At 45.6% G+C, this 16,957-nt stretch overlaps 1 protein-coding gene across 2 annotated transcripts in view; it reads right to left on the reverse strand.

The window, feature by feature from the left end:
• Positions 1 to 2,110: 2,110 nt before the first annotated feature.
• The window catches only part of LOC122379955 (receptor-type tyrosine-protein phosphatase kappa-like), a 29,078-nt gene continuing 14,231 nt past the window's right edge, over positions 2,111 to 16,957 (reverse strand). The window contains exons 8-15 of one of the 2 annotated variants that reach the window (XM_043362650.1): positions 10,629 to 10,764; positions 9,071 to 9,323; positions 8,602 to 8,678; positions 7,150 to 7,281; positions 6,575 to 6,700; positions 6,164 to 6,351; positions 4,107 to 4,242; positions 2,111 to 3,381 (exon numbers count right to left, since the gene is read on the reverse strand). In XM_043362650.1, the coding sequence (XP_043218585.1) occupies positions 3,304 to 3,381; positions 4,107 to 4,242; positions 6,164 to 6,351; positions 6,575 to 6,700; positions 7,150 to 7,281; positions 8,602 to 8,678; positions 9,071 to 9,323; positions 10,629 to 10,764 (1,126 nt within the window). In that variant the 3' untranslated portion in view covers positions 2,111 to 3,303. Of the gene's footprint in view, positions 3,382 to 4,106; positions 4,243 to 6,163; positions 6,352 to 6,574; positions 6,701 to 7,149; positions 7,282 to 7,321; positions 7,454 to 8,601; positions 8,679 to 9,070; positions 9,324 to 10,628; positions 10,765 to 16,957 lie in introns of both variants that reach the window. The other variant, XM_043362651.1, reaches the window with a different exon arrangement.

Raw genomic sequence — 16,957 nt, forward strand, 5'->3', positions numbered from 1 at the left:
AAGGAGCAGAACGTTTATCGAAATGAGCGAAGGCCGAAATAAAACGAACTGTTGTAAACTAGCATCGCTGCCGCTGGCTTGTGCGCTCTAATACTCGTATTTAAAACTCCCGGACATGGTCGAGGGACACGTTTGAAGGAAACAAACAACAAGCCGCTATAAAACACTACAAGCGAAGTAAAGCGCCCTATGGATAGATACCAGAGCGTCAACGTCGTGCGTCATGTCATACCTCGGTGCGAGCTAGTGGCGCCGGCCCCCGACACGTTCCCACGCCCGTAGGACTGTATCCTTGTTCGCCAACCACGCAGCTAATTCTGACGTCCAATAGCGGTGGTCAGTTCGGTTTGGCCCGTGCCTCGCTATGGCACTGGCAGCGGCTTGTTGTCCAACTGATTCGAAAGGTCATCGCTAGGTTTGCTCCGTGGCACACAGTGGGCTTCCAGGCATTGTCCAGGGACGAGACGGCGAACGGAACGAGTGGTTCGGTGGTCATACAGTCGGCGAATGGAGCTTTGGTCATACAGTCGGCAGCGATGGGTTATATTTCCCAGAAATGACACCTCCCTTCTTTTCAACGATTGAGTTTTGAAAGAAGATCATAAAGTCTGAATATGAAAAGAGGTTTTGAAGAGAGGTGAATGATTGTTTGCGATTAAGCGGTGTCGAAGTGAATTTAAAGGATCAAACTAGTGACCTAAACGGTGCATCTGATCGTACTCCAATGTGAGCCAAAGAGAGGACAGAGAAGGCCAGTAATTTGATTTCAGCGAGATCGTCCTCATGAGACTTCTACGATGAGGTTTCGTTCGAATGCGCTTTTACTTACAGGTAAGCACGCACCTTGCGTATTGCGATGGTATAGTCGATAGTATTGCAATTACCTCTGACTAATCAGGACTCCGACTATCATCGTTTTCCAGAAGTGATTCCCATTCAAATGGCGCCTTGCTGAGCCTGTCTAATTTACCTTTCAGCGCTGCTCTATACCTGCAATGGCTTCATCTATATAAACCAAGATACTGTCAACGTCGACGATTACAGCTACGACTACAATTACTACGACTATAGCGATGACTACTCCGAACGCGACGGCTCTGCCTACGACGAGTACAGTTACGACTACAGTTACGACTATAGTTATGACTATAGTTATGACTATAGTTACGACTATAGTTCCAACTACATTTCGACAGAGGTAACCTCCACATCTGCCTCCTCCTCGTCTGCGACTCCAACTTCAGCTGCCTCATCACCAACGTCAGCTCCAACTTCCATCATCATCTGTCACATCTGCTGGGACTACCACTACCACGCCGTCACCCGTCCAGCAGAACAGCGCCTCGCCGTCAACCAGCCCAAGTGGATCTGTATCCACCAGTTCACCACCGTCCAACTCTGTACCGCCGGCCGGCCCGGCTGGCCCGCTGGCCCCGGAGGTGACGCCTCCTCCGCAGGTCCCCAGACACTTGGTTCACTCTCACGGCTCCTTCTCACACGTGCACGTATACACCAGCTTGGGTCACGTGCACGGCAGGAAGCGCTGAGCGCGGGATAGTGCTGCCGATACAGGTGGAAGGCTGATCTTGCCAATGGTGATATTGAACTTTTGTCCTCCGGGATTCGTGTGATAATTCGTAAGCAATCATTCCGTCAATGTTTGTAAAAGTGATGAAGTTTAGACTTATGAGGTATGTACATATTGTACGATATACATTGCACATTTAAATTATTTTCTGTGATCTCACTGACTTGTTTAATCAATATGTGCTCTTTGTTCGCTGAGGAAAGTTTCCAGCAATCAATTTTTTGTGAATTTGCTAACGTGGCATCCAGCTAAAAACGCAAGCAAGAATAATGCAGTCGCCAATGCAGGGTTGCTATTTTTTCTCAAAGCATTGCATACCCGTCGTGCAATATTTTGGTGAATTACTAAGACACTGCGTGTACTTTCTCACGTTTAGTAATAAGCATTAATAACCTATAGGACATTGTAAACTTGTCAGCCAATGTCATAACTGTCGTAGCTTTCCTTCCGCAAGACAAAATTATTCAAGTGAGGTGGTGCATAATTGGGGTTTCTGTACTGCTTGGATTACAAACGATGGACATTTTTATGATATATTTATTTTCGATATCCTTGAATAACTAACGCGGTGTTGTCAGTCACTTCGTGCAATATCGCTGAGGGTAAACTACATGCATGACCTTCGCAACAATATCCCGTATAAGCCTAGAACGGGCCCGACAGTCTGTGTTCATCGGTCGTGCCAGTGAACACAGACTCCCACCGCAGGTGCACGGATGACGGAACCATAGCATGCAGTAAAACATTTCACAACCAGGAACACGCCTTTCAAACGGAGAAAACGCGCTCACTCTCACCGGCTCGGTATTATACCGTACATTGCGCTTGCTGTCGATAAGTTGCATTGGAAGGTGGAACACATGCTCAAACACCGTATAAAACTTGACAAGCTTACGAGACACAAAATTCGCCGTATGTAGACTCGAAGTATCGTTCTCGTCGGCCAAGCTGTTTGCAAGAACGTGAAAATACGTGTTACGTATGTCCAACTACCAAAAACATTAGGTGGGTAGATTAAGTGCGGAACTTAACGCGTAAGTGGTTTCTTAAGTCTAATACAATATATAAAATGCCTCGTATCATCAGTGCTATGTTCTACATACAGATCATGTATATACAAATAATGTAGGCATGTGCTTGATACATAACCGCACAATTAATGTCATATAAGCTCACCTGGAACAATAAACATGACCAACACTGGCTAACACTTCAGCTGCAGTAGCTTTTAAAATGCTTCACCACGCAGTCAACAATAGCTGCATCACATTGGGGTCACAAGCGCGCACCAAATGTCAGAGGCTCAAATAGCGCTCTTGGTATGTGCATTACCTTAAAAGCAACGTTCTCCTTATCGAATATAATGGGTGGTCTCCAAATTGACCATCATGGGACTGCGCGTTCTAACGATTAGGCCAAACTACAGGGGTAAAACGGCGCCATAACTACGCAGCGGCTCAACTAGCCAATGTTTCTTCTTAATTAATGCCGTATTCTATGAGTGTGAAAACTACCCGTCATGATGATGAATTAGGTAGTCCGCGTCAGTAAAATGAGATGAATTATTACATCCTCTAATTCTAACAACAGTAAATTTGTTGTGTTTTACAAACTAAAACTCCATTTATCCACCAGACATCAACGGGTGTTCTGGATGACATGATGAGTCTGTGACGTCACGTGGTGTTTTGACCAACTCCTGATGACGTCACCAACTAATGTGTGGATGTATCCTTGTTCAGATAGTGCAGCACATAGTGCAGAACCAGGTCGTAGCAGTACTTGTACTCCATCTGTCAATAACAAAGTATTATCATCAGATAAGTGATAACGAGAGTGAGCAGTAATGTGAACAACGACGTCATAAGCGCATCATATTTGTAAGGCGGTGCATTTGCCCAAGTACTCATTGAATGTTACAATGAAAGCCATAGAAAAGCAAAATGATTACATTTTAATTATAGTAACGAGAGTGAGCAGTAATGTGAACAACGACGTCATAAGCGCATCATATTTGTAAGGCGGTGCATTTGCCCAAGGACTACTCATTGAATGTTACAATGAAAGCCATAGAAAAGCACAATGATTACATTTTAATTATAGTTCTTAATTCATCAATTGTTTACAACCTGTATCGGCAGACTCCTAACAAATCGTGAGGATATCGCCCGGTGCGAGCGAGGATACTGTGCCGCACAGTTCGCATGTCGTGCGGAACAGTATAACTGCAGGCGCCAACATGTCTGCCATCTAGCGGACGTCTTACAAAACAAGTGCATGCACCCGAGTGCTGAGCGGCATGTAGCGTGTGCCCGAGTTTGGAGGTTTCTGAGCAAGTTTTCTGCCCTTTGAAAATAGCCGATCGAGCAAATGAACGCTGGCATAGGTACTCAATTCAAAGTGTTGTATAACTCACATTTCAATGCAGCTTACCGGTAGGCCGGCACTTATTAGGTACTGGCTTCTGTGAGATGGCAATGAACGGCGCTTTTAGGTTCTAGGCCACACTCTCACTGACCATGTTTGAGATGAGCTGCGGCCGGTGTCGGCGGACCGTCTTGACTGCCTGGAACACGTCCACCTCGCCGTGCTGGATCACCTGCTCGATGCACGCGTTGGCCGCGCAGTACACGCCCGCCCGGCACTGACCGTCACTACCAGGGGGAGGGCAACGCGTCAGTGGGGGCCGAAAAAGAGCTGTAACAGGTCACTGGCTGTTTCTGAGGGAAAACAAACCAATTGTTGAAATCATGTTCCATTGAATATTTATAAGCAGTTTGCGACATTGAACGCTTCATTTTTGGACGCGGAGTGGATGAAGTGCCCTAGTGGGCTAGGTTAGTGGGTTAGTGGATCTTCATGACTACGGGATCAATAGTTTGACTGGATAATAGTCCTGAATAATTACGCATGAAAGTTATAGGCATAGTGACTATGAAACTACACGGTAGCAAAACAAAGTGTAGCAACGGATATCGCCGTTGTGAAAACAACCACATAACGACTTTTACTGCATTATATAATAACGAGACATCGACTCCTCATAAACACTAAACGGTGCCTTTCGTGGTAAGGCTATAAGCTTCGCACGGTTTCACAGACCGTCGAGTATCAGTGGAGCGTGCAAAGGCTGTCACTGTTTAGGGCCGTTAAGTTGTGACAACTAAAGCCGTTGCGATATGCTCTAAATGTCGCCGGCGTCGGCTCATAAACGATGTGGAATGGCAGAAGCGTCGCCTTTCGACCCTGGCAGAGGCGAGCCATTAAGCTGCCAGGCAGCATTCCTTTCATGGAAATACGTCTCTTAAAGATTATACTCATTGCCTACCACTCCATAGCATGTCAAGCCGCTTCTATCCAAGATTAACCCTCGCCCGTAAACGGTTTTTTGCCACCTTCGCCCATGCAGGGGGGGTTGGTGCGACCCCCCCTGGCGTTTGAAAATGGAGCGTCGTAGAGCTTAGCGGAAAAGACCAACGGATTGCTCTCAACGAGATCTCGCGATTGGTGGTATACTTTTTGGTCCTAGGTCAACATTTGACCTACTTATGACCGGTCAAAGGTCAAATTTTCGAGAAAAAAAATCTAACTTTTTCAGATTTCCGCGCCTATTGCGGCAAAACGGTAAGAGATATCGACTTGAAACCTTCACTATCGTGATCCTTGATCAATTCTCTATTGTTTGGTGTGTATTTCGATGTCATAACTCTAAAAATGATGCGTTGGGAGCATCGGAAGTCTGCAAGGTCATTTGTGCATTGGGTCACGTCAGGCGTATGACGTCACTGACCTGACCCTGACCCAAAATGATCTACAATAAACAACCGACGATGCCTGAAATGGATAGCAAATTCGAATTCAGGGCATCAAAATACCCCGAAAAGGCATACAAGTGCAAGAAGTCATTACAGGTCAACCGAGGTCACTGACCTTACCTTGACCTTTAGTAACCTTCAAAAGGTCAACGGACATTGTGCCAATGTCAAATCAGCCAGTTGTGATTCTAAAACAATCCACCAGTGTGTCAGGTCAGTCGGCATTTATACCAATGTGAAGCAATCTCCAATTTAGCGTAAATCTGGCCGGAGGTTGTTCCCTTTATGACATCATAACTCCGTGACCTGACATGACCTTGACAAAAATAAAATACCAAAAGTTGCGCAAAGGATGCCCCATAAGGTACTGAAAATTTGAGCAGGCTATCTGAAACGGTTCGGCGTGTAGCTAAGAAAACCTCGGGGGGGGGGGGTTGCACCAACCATGGGCGAGGGTTAATCCAACATTTTATTTTTTCCCAGAGTAAAGAAGGTGTTAGTTCAGTATACAAAATGGTGTAGTTTTTATGCGTCCATGACAAATGAAAATGTGTCGGACACTGCCCGTAGAGCAGGCAATAACCACTTAACTATTAGTCTGCCAATACACACATATGCAGAGTTAGTCTGCATATCTGTGACGTCCGAAACATTGTGTATTGGCAGAGTTAGTCTGCCAATACACACTCATTTTCCAGCAGTTTGACTCTTATATCTCGGGAGGGGGGAGGGGGCGACCAAACACTCTCCACACACTCACGGCGACACGACGACGACGGGCCCATATCCGGAGCGCTGCCGCCACCGCTCCACCATGTTCATGAGCTCGACGAGCGCGTTGGTGGAGGTGGGCACCTTGTAGCCGGCCGGCCAGCAGGTCAGCTGGAACAGCTGGCACGTCTTGGACTCAGCCTTGACGCCGGCCATCAGCTCCGTCAGAGAGACGATCTGGGGACAAAGGAGGGTGGGGAGTTAGAGAGACGGTCAGAGAGGTCAGAGAATGGTGTTTGGGTCAGAGAGACGCTCTTGGGATGTTGGAGAATGTTGGCTGGGTCAGTTTGAAGATCAAGAGACGAAAGATGTCTCTAAATATTCGCCAGAAAAAAAAATGGCACGGCGTTACCTGGAGACAATTCGCAGAACATCTCGAGGACTCCATCGCCGTCGTTACCTTTTTGTTGATGCGGAAGATCCAGGACTTGATGTTCTGGTAGTGCTGGTGGGAGATGTGCTCCACCGTGAACACTGTGCCGTACCGGCGCGAGCGTGTCGTCTCTGGCCAGAACGGAGGGAAGTTCTGCAACACGCCCGCAGCGTCAGTCGGATGTCGGCAACACATGTTCACAGAGGCAGAATTTCACGACCGGGAATTCGGAAATTAGAAATTACAAAGTTCTGCCACCCTGTAGGTAGCTGATGATTTCCATTGTGAATGAAGCTTAAATGAACGACGAGATGAAGGAATTTGAGGAATTCCAATGAGTTTGTTGAGGTTATTCAAACCAGACCACTTCAAATAAGACTTATAGCGAGTGACGCCCGGATCACTCGTGAAAAGCGCCACCTAGAACACCCCGGAACTCACCCCAGGCGCCCGCGCACTATCATATCTATCCAAGCGGGTCAGCTAAAAGCCACTATCACACTCTGTTCCGTTCTTCACGGTCTACTGAGCTCCACAGACGCCGAACAGCGGGCTGACGGGGGCGACTGGGGCGGGGACGGGGCGGGCACCCCTGCACTGACCGGCGAGGCGTCTGGGTTACAGAGCACCACCACGGCAGCGCAGTCGTAGTCGTACACGAGCGACCACAGGTCGGCCACCGACGGCGGCAGCACCCACTCGGTCACTATGTACTCGCGCGGGTGAGAGTAGCCCTGCAACAGCCGCGCGCGCGCCGTCACCACCACCGCTCACCGCCGTGTCGCCCGGGTTGGTCAGCACCACTATCGAGTTGCAGCCGAAGTCGTAGACTAGGCTCCAGAAGTCGCTGGGGGTGGCGCGCAGAGGCCACTCGGTGACTATGTACTCCTTGGAGCGGTTGTAGCCCTGTGGAGCGGCCTCAGGCGTCAGGGGAGGCGTCACCGGCCAGGCGGGGAGCCGCGGCACCCGGCGGGGGTCACTCCACTAATACAGGGGTGACTTAGCCCAAAAGTATACACAGAATGGACGCTGCTACTAACATAACACAGCTAAATGGGCTCTGTGATTATAACGGTACTAAGCGATTTCCGAAGTGAGCTGATGTAAAAGCTGTTCGATCACATAACAAAATATTGCACATAGTAGGTACACCATTAGACACAATTCAGTCACAGATTCATGTTTGGCATGTTATAACACATGGCACATGCAACAAAACAAACTAATTTGTCTAGCATTTATCTTATTAACTAAGTTGGAGATTTATTTCTACAAACTACATAAATCAGCACGACGTGGCCACTCAGTGCCTTTCCCGCTGCATGCGCACGAATTTCCCGAAAATGTGCACGAAGACTGAAGAGCCATGCCTTAGTATTTAAATGGGAAGGTATACACTCGCAGCTGCATCAGACTCCATCCGGCTCACCCAGCGCTGAAATGATCTTATCACATGCAAGTGTACAGGTGTGTCCGTTGTATAAAGCACATATGCAACTGACAAGCAACGACGTAACGGCTGTGACGATGGTGTCCGACCCGAAGTTGTTGTAAGATATTTCGATAAACTGCATTACATGTTTTTATGTTGAGAGATTTCATAAGGAGCATGCTGTGAGTTAGGTATTCTACAGTTGTGATGTTGAGTGAAAAATGATACCAAAGTCTTATCAGTTCACAGAGATTACATTATTACTTTATTGGTGCACATGCCCATCCAACAGTGCCTGCGAGCTATCTGATGTCGAAAGTCATTGCAGCAAATCGGCCGTGATGCAAAACATCCCGCGATTAATTGGCGCTGATGCTATTACGATCGACCCAAACACAAACACATTCCAGACGCAGCTGAGGCCACACAGACCATTCACAGGCCCGCCCACACACTCAGCACCAGTCCCCACTGACTACTGAGCCCAGAGCCGTCTCAAATACCGCGAAACCGGACAGCGATTCGCACTACCAGTTCGTTTATCAGCACGCCGCGCCGGCGGCAGCAGGATCAGATTTATACTCAGGTTTACACTCGGGTTCAAGCCCAGGTTTATACTCACGTCGACAAACACAGCGTTGATGTAGTCGGTGGCGGCGTTCCCTTGGAACGAGGTCAGGTAAGGCCGGAAATTGTCCGCTGCGGGCAAGGAAACGGTGATGTCACAGGGTAGGTGGGGGAGAAAATCAAATAACGATTGAACGGCAAAGTGATATATAAAAACGATTGGGCGATTATTTTACGCCCACCTCGTCTCATTCGTTCATTCATCTATGCTCGAACTTGAGCAGCTCGAACGTGTGACATAAAATGCGTTCAAATGAGCAAGAGGTCGGATAAAGTAGGTAATATGTATGGTCACTTCTCTATATCAAAAACAAATAATACCGATGCAAAATATTTTGAGTACCTTGCATCATTCATCACCACTCATCCTCATTCACAGTTCACTCCCCCCCCCCCCCCCCTCTCAGCCGTCGTCGCGCCGTGAATCAGCTCGCTGCTGTCGCCCCGTGTCTCCATCTACTCACGCGGCACGATCATGACGTCCCTGTTCTTGTGCCGGTTGTCGGCGCGGTGGCCGCCGGCGCAGTCGCCGATGGTGAACTTGGGCACCTGTCGGCAGATCTGCAGGAACTCGCGCTGGTAGTCGTTGAGTTTGTCTCCGCCGGTGACTCGCACGGCCTTCTCTTTGAGCCGCTGGGACAGCTCCGAGACGGGGAACGCCGAGTAGCCGCAGCTGACGTACTCCTCCAGCGTGTCGTACACAAACTTGTACTGGTCCTGAAACAAACAGGGATATAGACTTGTATGTACTGGTCCTGAAACAAACAGGGATATAGACTTGTACTGATCCTGGAACAAACAGGGACCCGGACTTGTACTGGTCCTGAAACATGGAGGGACACAAACCTGTACTGCATGCAGGTCCTGAAACATGGAGGAACACACACCTGTGCTGGTGATAAAACATGGAGGGACACGGACTCGTACTAGTCCTGAAACATTGAGGGACACTAACTTGTACTGATCGTTGGGGGTCCGTTCTACTGTCCTGATTGAACATGAAACTATTCCGGAACTTGCACTTGTCGTGAGGCTTGTAGGACACGCAAGTTTGCTGTCACTGAGTGGGTATGTTTTGGTGAGATACTTTTCACGGATAGCCAAAGCGGTCGTCACATTTTATGAATGCTGGAAGCGGCAGTTTCGTACCGTACGCTCAGTCAGCCAGTATCCCGATGGGGTAAGCCAGGAATAGGATACTGCGCCGGGCGCAGCGGTGTCTTGCGGGACAACATAACTTACAGGCATTTTTGATCAGTGGCCAGAAGCCACCCATGCTCGCTGTGGTGGCTTTTGTGAAGTGTTGCTTTGGAATGTGGCCTCCGTTCTACACTCCTGTCAGAATGGACTCGACTTGACTTTCCTGGCAGAAACAAACCGAATTATCTTCGGCATTTATGTTATGCAGCGGGCCCAACAATGTGACCATACCGTCAACATCCCTTGCTTGTCCCGGTCTGTGCCACCGGCTGCAAATTTGGCAGGCTTTTCCCCTCTCTGCGGGCCACCACGGCGGGCCGGTAAACAAAGGTCAGCGGCGGCTATGATCGTGCCGCGGCGCCGCCGGCTCCATCAGCGGCTGGCAGCTCCGCTGAAGGGTCCGTGGCACGGCTCCAAACGGCCCGCCGGCCCGCCGCGCGACCGTGAGCGGTCAGTAGCGCGCGCACGCACATTGCGTCACTGCTTGCTGCGTCACTGACGGCCTCAGAGCCAACGCGTGCTGGTTGGAATGTGACTGAGATGTCGGGGAGATTGGCCCGATGTCAACGGCCGACAGGAGACAATGCCATCTTCTTGTGCAAACACATTTTTACTATCTTTTCACGATATTGACTTGAAAGATTACAGTTCTTTACAAAGAAAATGACTCAATAAACACTTATCTATATTTTCGCTTATGACTGTGAATTTCGAAATGCAGGCGTGATTTACATGCCTACATTTACTCCTAGTCCTTAAGTCCTTTTTCAGCATGATTCTACCTGTTTAGAGCTATTCTTTTGCCATCTGTGATCCACTCACCACGGTCTCGATCAGTCCGCGGCGCGCCTGGCGGATCTTCTTCAGGTAGCCGTAGACATCGAACACGCCGTCCTCCTCTGCCAGCTCGATGTTGGCGTCGATGGCCAGGAAGACGCCCGACCGGCCGGCGCCGTCACTGGGGGGAGGCGGGAGGGAGCGACGATCAGAAGACTGTAGGTCATTAAAGGGACCATCCCACCTTAACATTAGTTTTGAGTTGAGATAGCCAAGTTTGCGGCCAGGCTCAGAAACCACCATTTATCCTGGTCGCAACCCCCGCAGCTTTATGGTGTTCAAGAAATTTCTTCCCTTTACTTGCAGGGTGGGACCAGCTTAGTCCCTATCTTTAAAGGGACCCTCCCACCTTCAAAAAAGTTAATGAGTTGGCATGAAAGTGATGTCGCTCGGTTCAGAAAGAGCAAAAACGAATATCTACCAAATTTCATCGAAAAATATTCACCGGTTTTCAAGATATTAGACTTTTACTTTTGTTTACTTTTTGGGATCTCCGCTGTTCCTAGCGACTTTATTTGAAAGTGCGGCATTTGTTGCGCGCAAAGCAGCATATTCCACCGCGTGCTACAAAACGTTTTAGTCAAACATTTAACGGACGTTTGAAAGCCTGATGACGTCATCAGATTCCCGTAATGGTTAAGAGATAGGGACCACGCTGGTCCCACCCTGCAAGTAAAGGGAAGAAATTTCTTGAACACCATAAAGCTGCGGGGGTTGCGACCAGGATAAATGGTGGTTTCTGAGCCTGGCCGCAAACTTGGCTATCTCAACTCAAAACTAATGTTAAGGTGGGAGGGTCCCTTTAACCATTAGCGGTTTGTTGATGACGTCAGCAGTCATTTCAACGCCCGCCATTCCTTGAACCCGAGTTTTGCTGACCTTGAGCTCCCTTTTTTATCAACGTGAAATCCGTCGTCGGCGCTGAGAAAGCCTATTGCTTTTCATTTTAATTTGAATATTAGAAGATACCCACCACTGGAACTTGGACTGATATTATACCAAGGCCGAAGATGATCAAGCTGCCTGCTATATCTGGAGCTTGGTGTTCAACTTCAACATGGAATGAAAAACAAAATATCAAAGCAAACTGGATATGGTACTGCAAGTTTAAGTCCAAAGAAATTTGAAGAGCTGACAATTGACATTAATTCTTTTCCCGCAAGGTTTCCATAGGAGATCACACCATGACGAAATATTTTTGATGTTAACAGTTGAAAGGGGATTGATCTTCCAGTTTTGACGAAAGACGCTGCTGACTGTCTTTGGAAAAGGATGTCGGCATGAGGTGCAATTGTGCTTGTGATGTGGTTATAACTGGTCTTTTCACAGTGTTAAATTAAATGTGCCATTGCAGCCAAGTGTGTTATCATGTAAGGTAAAATCAAAACTACAATGTTGGTTTTACGAGCATTGAGAAGGCTGGTAGGTAACACCTGCCTGTGCTCGTAAATCATGCTGACAAAGTATTCTAAATTAATTTTATCATACACTTTTGTTGTCCAGAATGGTTGCACTATTGTTTGGTATCATATTATTCCATGTACATATGGTAGTGTTAAGTCCGACCAACATGTTACCAGATTTGAAGCTGTTACGTTACCTAAGTACCTACCTGTTTTTTTACTGGCGTGGTGAATGTCACCTGGATTTTGTTTTGAGGTGCAGACCTAGTAACTCTGACTACATGGGTTTGAAGCTATTATCTATTCTGTTTTTACTGGCCTGGTGAATGGCGACTGATGTTGTCCGTGGATGGCACTGAAACAAATTTTGAGTGTCAACTGCCATGTACAGTGTTTTAATACAATGCTGAGGACTGAAAGTTGTCTTGTTTAGAGTGGTGAAAGTTCAGGATATGCCAGCCACCATGGTGGGTCAGAGTTAATGTGTTGCAGTCAGTTCGGCTTCGGCAAGCACACGGATGGGCATTGGGCATACGCATCAAGACCTGCTCTGCCATACTTTCAGCCAATTTTACCTAGGCAAGTCTTCTTTTTTTCTGCCAAAAGCTATGACATTGTGAATTTCAGTGCTGTGGCCTGTGTCATGTGTGTAGCTTTCAGGAAAGCAATTCTAAATAAAGCTCTGATAAAGTGCATGAAATCAGCAATGCAGCCCTCTATTACATTTTCTACAACATCTTACTTGTTCCTTGCATGGAGAGAAAAATGCAATGTTATGAATTCGTTTATTCACATAATTTGACAAGCATGCAGTTACCTGCTACTATCACTGCACAAAACAGAGCAGAAAACATCAGTTGATCAAACACAAGACAAAACAGAAGTTTACAACATAGGCCTGCCGAACCTGCTTCCTCCCACCACAGTTGATGCCATTTCCTAGCCTGGCTTGATGTGAGCACTGAATAGCTGCTTTGTCTAATTACAGCTCACTACCATTCAACTTAAACTACTCTCTTTAAAGTAAGAGTGAGAGCGTTCAGTGTTCATAGCAGCTCGACAGACGACAGACAACAAACATCTTGACAAACCAACCAGTATTTGATTTGGCTAATGATTTATGTGCCTGTTGTATCATGGCCAAACTACTTTAACAGCAATAATCCCTGTTTCATCTTGATCTTGCTTTTAATTCCATTTGAACTCAGATCTTGAAACAATCATGTGAAGTGATATCAGATACTGGCTTCTGTTTCTCTTGAAAGCAAGTTAAAACAACAATGATAAACTAAGGCAGGAGATGTGAGTTGTGGCAGTAGATTTTTGATTCAACATATGTCAACCTTATATTGCTTGAGACCTCTGTGACAGACAAACAAATATTTATAGTTTTTTGATAGTTTGGATTCTTGGCTTGATTTAGCAGATCAGCTGTGAACCTTGACTTTGAAATCACATAAATGTCATGGTACACGAACGAGTCCTCGCATGACATTTCTTCGTCCGCATTTCTTCGTCTACAAATCTTCGTCGGTGCATTTATTTGTCCATCAATGCTTACTCTTGCATATATTTGCGTTGAAGAAGAAATGCGAGCCGATTTTCATATACCCTGATGCGAGACAAAGTAATGCGATACGAATAAATGCCCTGACGAAGATTTGCAGACGAAGAATTGCGATACGAAAAAATGCCATAAGAAGAATTGTCCTGGAATCCTTTGTTGGCCATCATATATTGACCTTGATAAGATAAACGCATCATTCGCGCAATATTTGTCGCACTTTGATACCAAATTATTGCTTCCAAATGCCGACGTAAATAAAACCTTTATGTGACGTCATAGAAACAGCGTAGTTCCCAAAAAGTAAACAAAAATAAAAGTCTTATATCTCGAAAACGGTTGAATATTTTCCGGTAAAATTTGGTAGATGTTCATTTTCGCTCTTTGTGATTCACGCTACATCACTTTTATGCCAATTCATTAACTTTTTTGAAGGTGGGAGGGTCCCTTTAACATTAGTTTTGAGTTGAGATAGCCAAGTTTGCGGCCAGGCTCAGAAACCACCATTTATCCTGGTCGCAACCCCCGCAGCTTTATGGTGTTCAAGAAATTTCTTCCCTTTACTTGCAGGGTGGGACCAGCTTAGTCCCTATCTCTTAACCATTAGCGGTTTTTTGATGACGTCAGCAGTCATTTCAACGCCCGCCATTCCTTGAACCCGAGTTTTGCTGACCTTGAGCTCCCTTTCTTATCAACGTGAAATCCGTCGTCGGCGATGAGAAAGCCTATTGCTTTTCATTTTAATTTGAATATTAGAAGATACCCACCACTGGAACTTGGACTGATATTATACCAAGGCCGAAGATGATCAAGCTGCCTGCTATATCTGGAGCTTGGTGTTCAACTTCAACATGGAATAAAAAACAAAATATCAAAGCAAACTGGATATGGTACTGCAAGTTAAAGTCCAAAGAAATTTGAAGAGCTGACAATTGACATTAATTCTTTTCCCGCAAGGTTTCCATAGGAGATCACACCATGAAGAAATATTTTTGATGTTAACAGTTGAAAGGGGATTGATCTTCCAGTTTTGACGAAAGACGCTGCTGACTGTCTTTGGAAAAGGATGTCGGCATGAGGTGCAATTGTGCTTGTGAAGTGGTTATAACTGGACTTTTCACAGTATTAAATTAAATGTGCCATTGCAGCCAAGTGTGTTATCATGTAAGGTAAAATCAAAACTACAATGTTGGTTTTACGAGCATTGAGAAGGCTGGTAGGTAACACCTGCCTGTGCTCGTAAATCATGCTGCCAGAGTATTCTAAATTAATTTTATCATACAATTTTGTTGTCCAGAATGGTTGCACTATTGTTTGGTATCATATTATTCCATGTAAATATGGTAGTGTAAAGTCCGACCAACATGTTACCAGATTTGAAGCTGTTACGTTACCTAAGTACCTGTTTTTTACTGGCGTGGTGAATGTCACCTGGATTTTGTTTTGAGGTGCAGACCTAGTAACTCTGACTACATGGGTTTGAAGCTATTATCTATTCTGTTTTTACTGGCCTGGTGAATGGCGACTGATGTTGTCCGTGGATGGCACTGAAACAAATTTTGAGTGTTTTGTGCAGTGTTTTAATACAATGCTGAGGGCTGAAAGTTGTCTTGTTTAGAGTGGTGAAAGTTCAGGATATGCCAGCCACCATGGTGGGTCAGAGTTAAATGTGTTGCAGTCAGTTCGGCTTCGGCAAGCACACGGATGGGCATACGCATCAAGACCTGCTCTGCCATACTTTCAGCCAATTTTACCTAGGTAAGTCTTTTCTTTTTTCTGCCAAAAGCTATGACATTGTGAATTTCAGCACTGTGGCCTGTGTGTAGCTTTCAGGAAAGCAATTCTAAATAAAGCTCTGATAAAGTGCAAAATCAGCAATGCAGCCCTCTATTATATTTTCTACAACATCTTACTTGTTCCTTGCATGGAGAGAAAAATGCAATGTTATGAATTCGTTTATTCACATAATTTGACAAGCATGCAGTTACCTGCTACTATCACTGCACAAAACAGAGCAGAAAACATGAGTTGATCAAACACAAGACATAACAGAAGTTTACAACATAGGGCTGCCGAACCTGCTTCCTCCCACCACAGTTGATGCCATTTCCTAGCCTGGCTTGATGTGAGCACTGAATAGCTGCTTTGTCTAATTACAGCTCACTACCATTCAACTTAAACTACTCTCTTTAAAGTAAGAGTGAGAGCGTTCAGTGTTCATAGCAGCTCGACAGACGACAGACAACAAACATCTTGACAAACCAACCAGTATTTGATTTGGCTAATGATTTATGTGCTTGTTGTATCATGGCCAAACTACTTTAACAGCAATAATCCCTGTTTCATCTTGATCTTGCTTTTATTTCCATTTGAACTCAGATCTTGAAACAATCATCTGAAGTGATATCAGATACTGGCTTCTGTTTCTCTTGAAAGCAAGTTAAAACAACAATGATAAACTAAGGCAGGAGATGTGAGTTGTGGCAGTAGATTTTTGATTCAACATATGTCAACCTTATATTGCTTGAGACCTCTGTGACAGACAAACAAATATTTATAGTTTTTTGATAGTTTGGATTCTTGGCTTGATTTAGCAGATCAGCTGTGAACCTTGACTTTGAAATCACATAAATGTTATGGTACCCGAACGAATCCTCGCATGACATTTCTTCGTAGCACAATTTTTCGTCCGCATTTCTTCGTCTACAAATCTTCGTCGGTGCATTTATTTGTCCCTCAATGCTTACTCTTGCATATATTTGCGTTGAAGAAGAAATGCGAGCCGATTTTCATATACCCTGGTGCGAGACAAAGTAATGCGATAGGTACGAATAAATGCCCTGACGAAGATTTGCAGACGAAGAATTGCGATACGAAGAAATGCCATAAGAATTGTCCTGGAATCCTTTATTGGCCATCATATATTGACCTTGATAAGATAAACGCATCATTCGCGCAATATTTGTCGCACTTTGATACCGAACTATTGCTTCCAAATGCCGACGTAAAGAAAACCTTTATGTGACGTCATAGAAACAGCGGATTTCCCAAAAAGTAAACAAAAATAAAAGTCTTATATCTCGAAAACGGGTGAATATTTTCCGGTAAAATTTGGTAGATGTTCATTTTCGCTCTTTGTGATTCACGCTACATCACTTTTATGCCAATTCATTAACTTTTTTGAAGGTGGGAGGGTCCCTTTAAAGGTTTCGGATCTCTAGAATAATATGTTAGAAGTAGAACCGTCTACAGTTGTCTGTAAACTCTTCGTGTTCTGGCACCTGTAGAAAATAAGACTGAACCGTCGTCGTCATAAGCATGCGTTAATCAAAAGCGAAGATCTATAA

The sequence above is a fragment of the Amphibalanus amphitrite genome, unplaced genomic scaffold (genome assembly GCF_019059575.1).
Source record: "Amphibalanus amphitrite isolate SeventyFive unplaced genomic scaffold, NRLGWU_Aamphi_draft 000087F_arrow, whole genome shotgun sequence".
Taxonomy (NCBI): domain Eukaryota; kingdom Metazoa; phylum Arthropoda; class Thecostraca; order Balanomorpha; family Balanidae; genus Amphibalanus; species Amphibalanus amphitrite.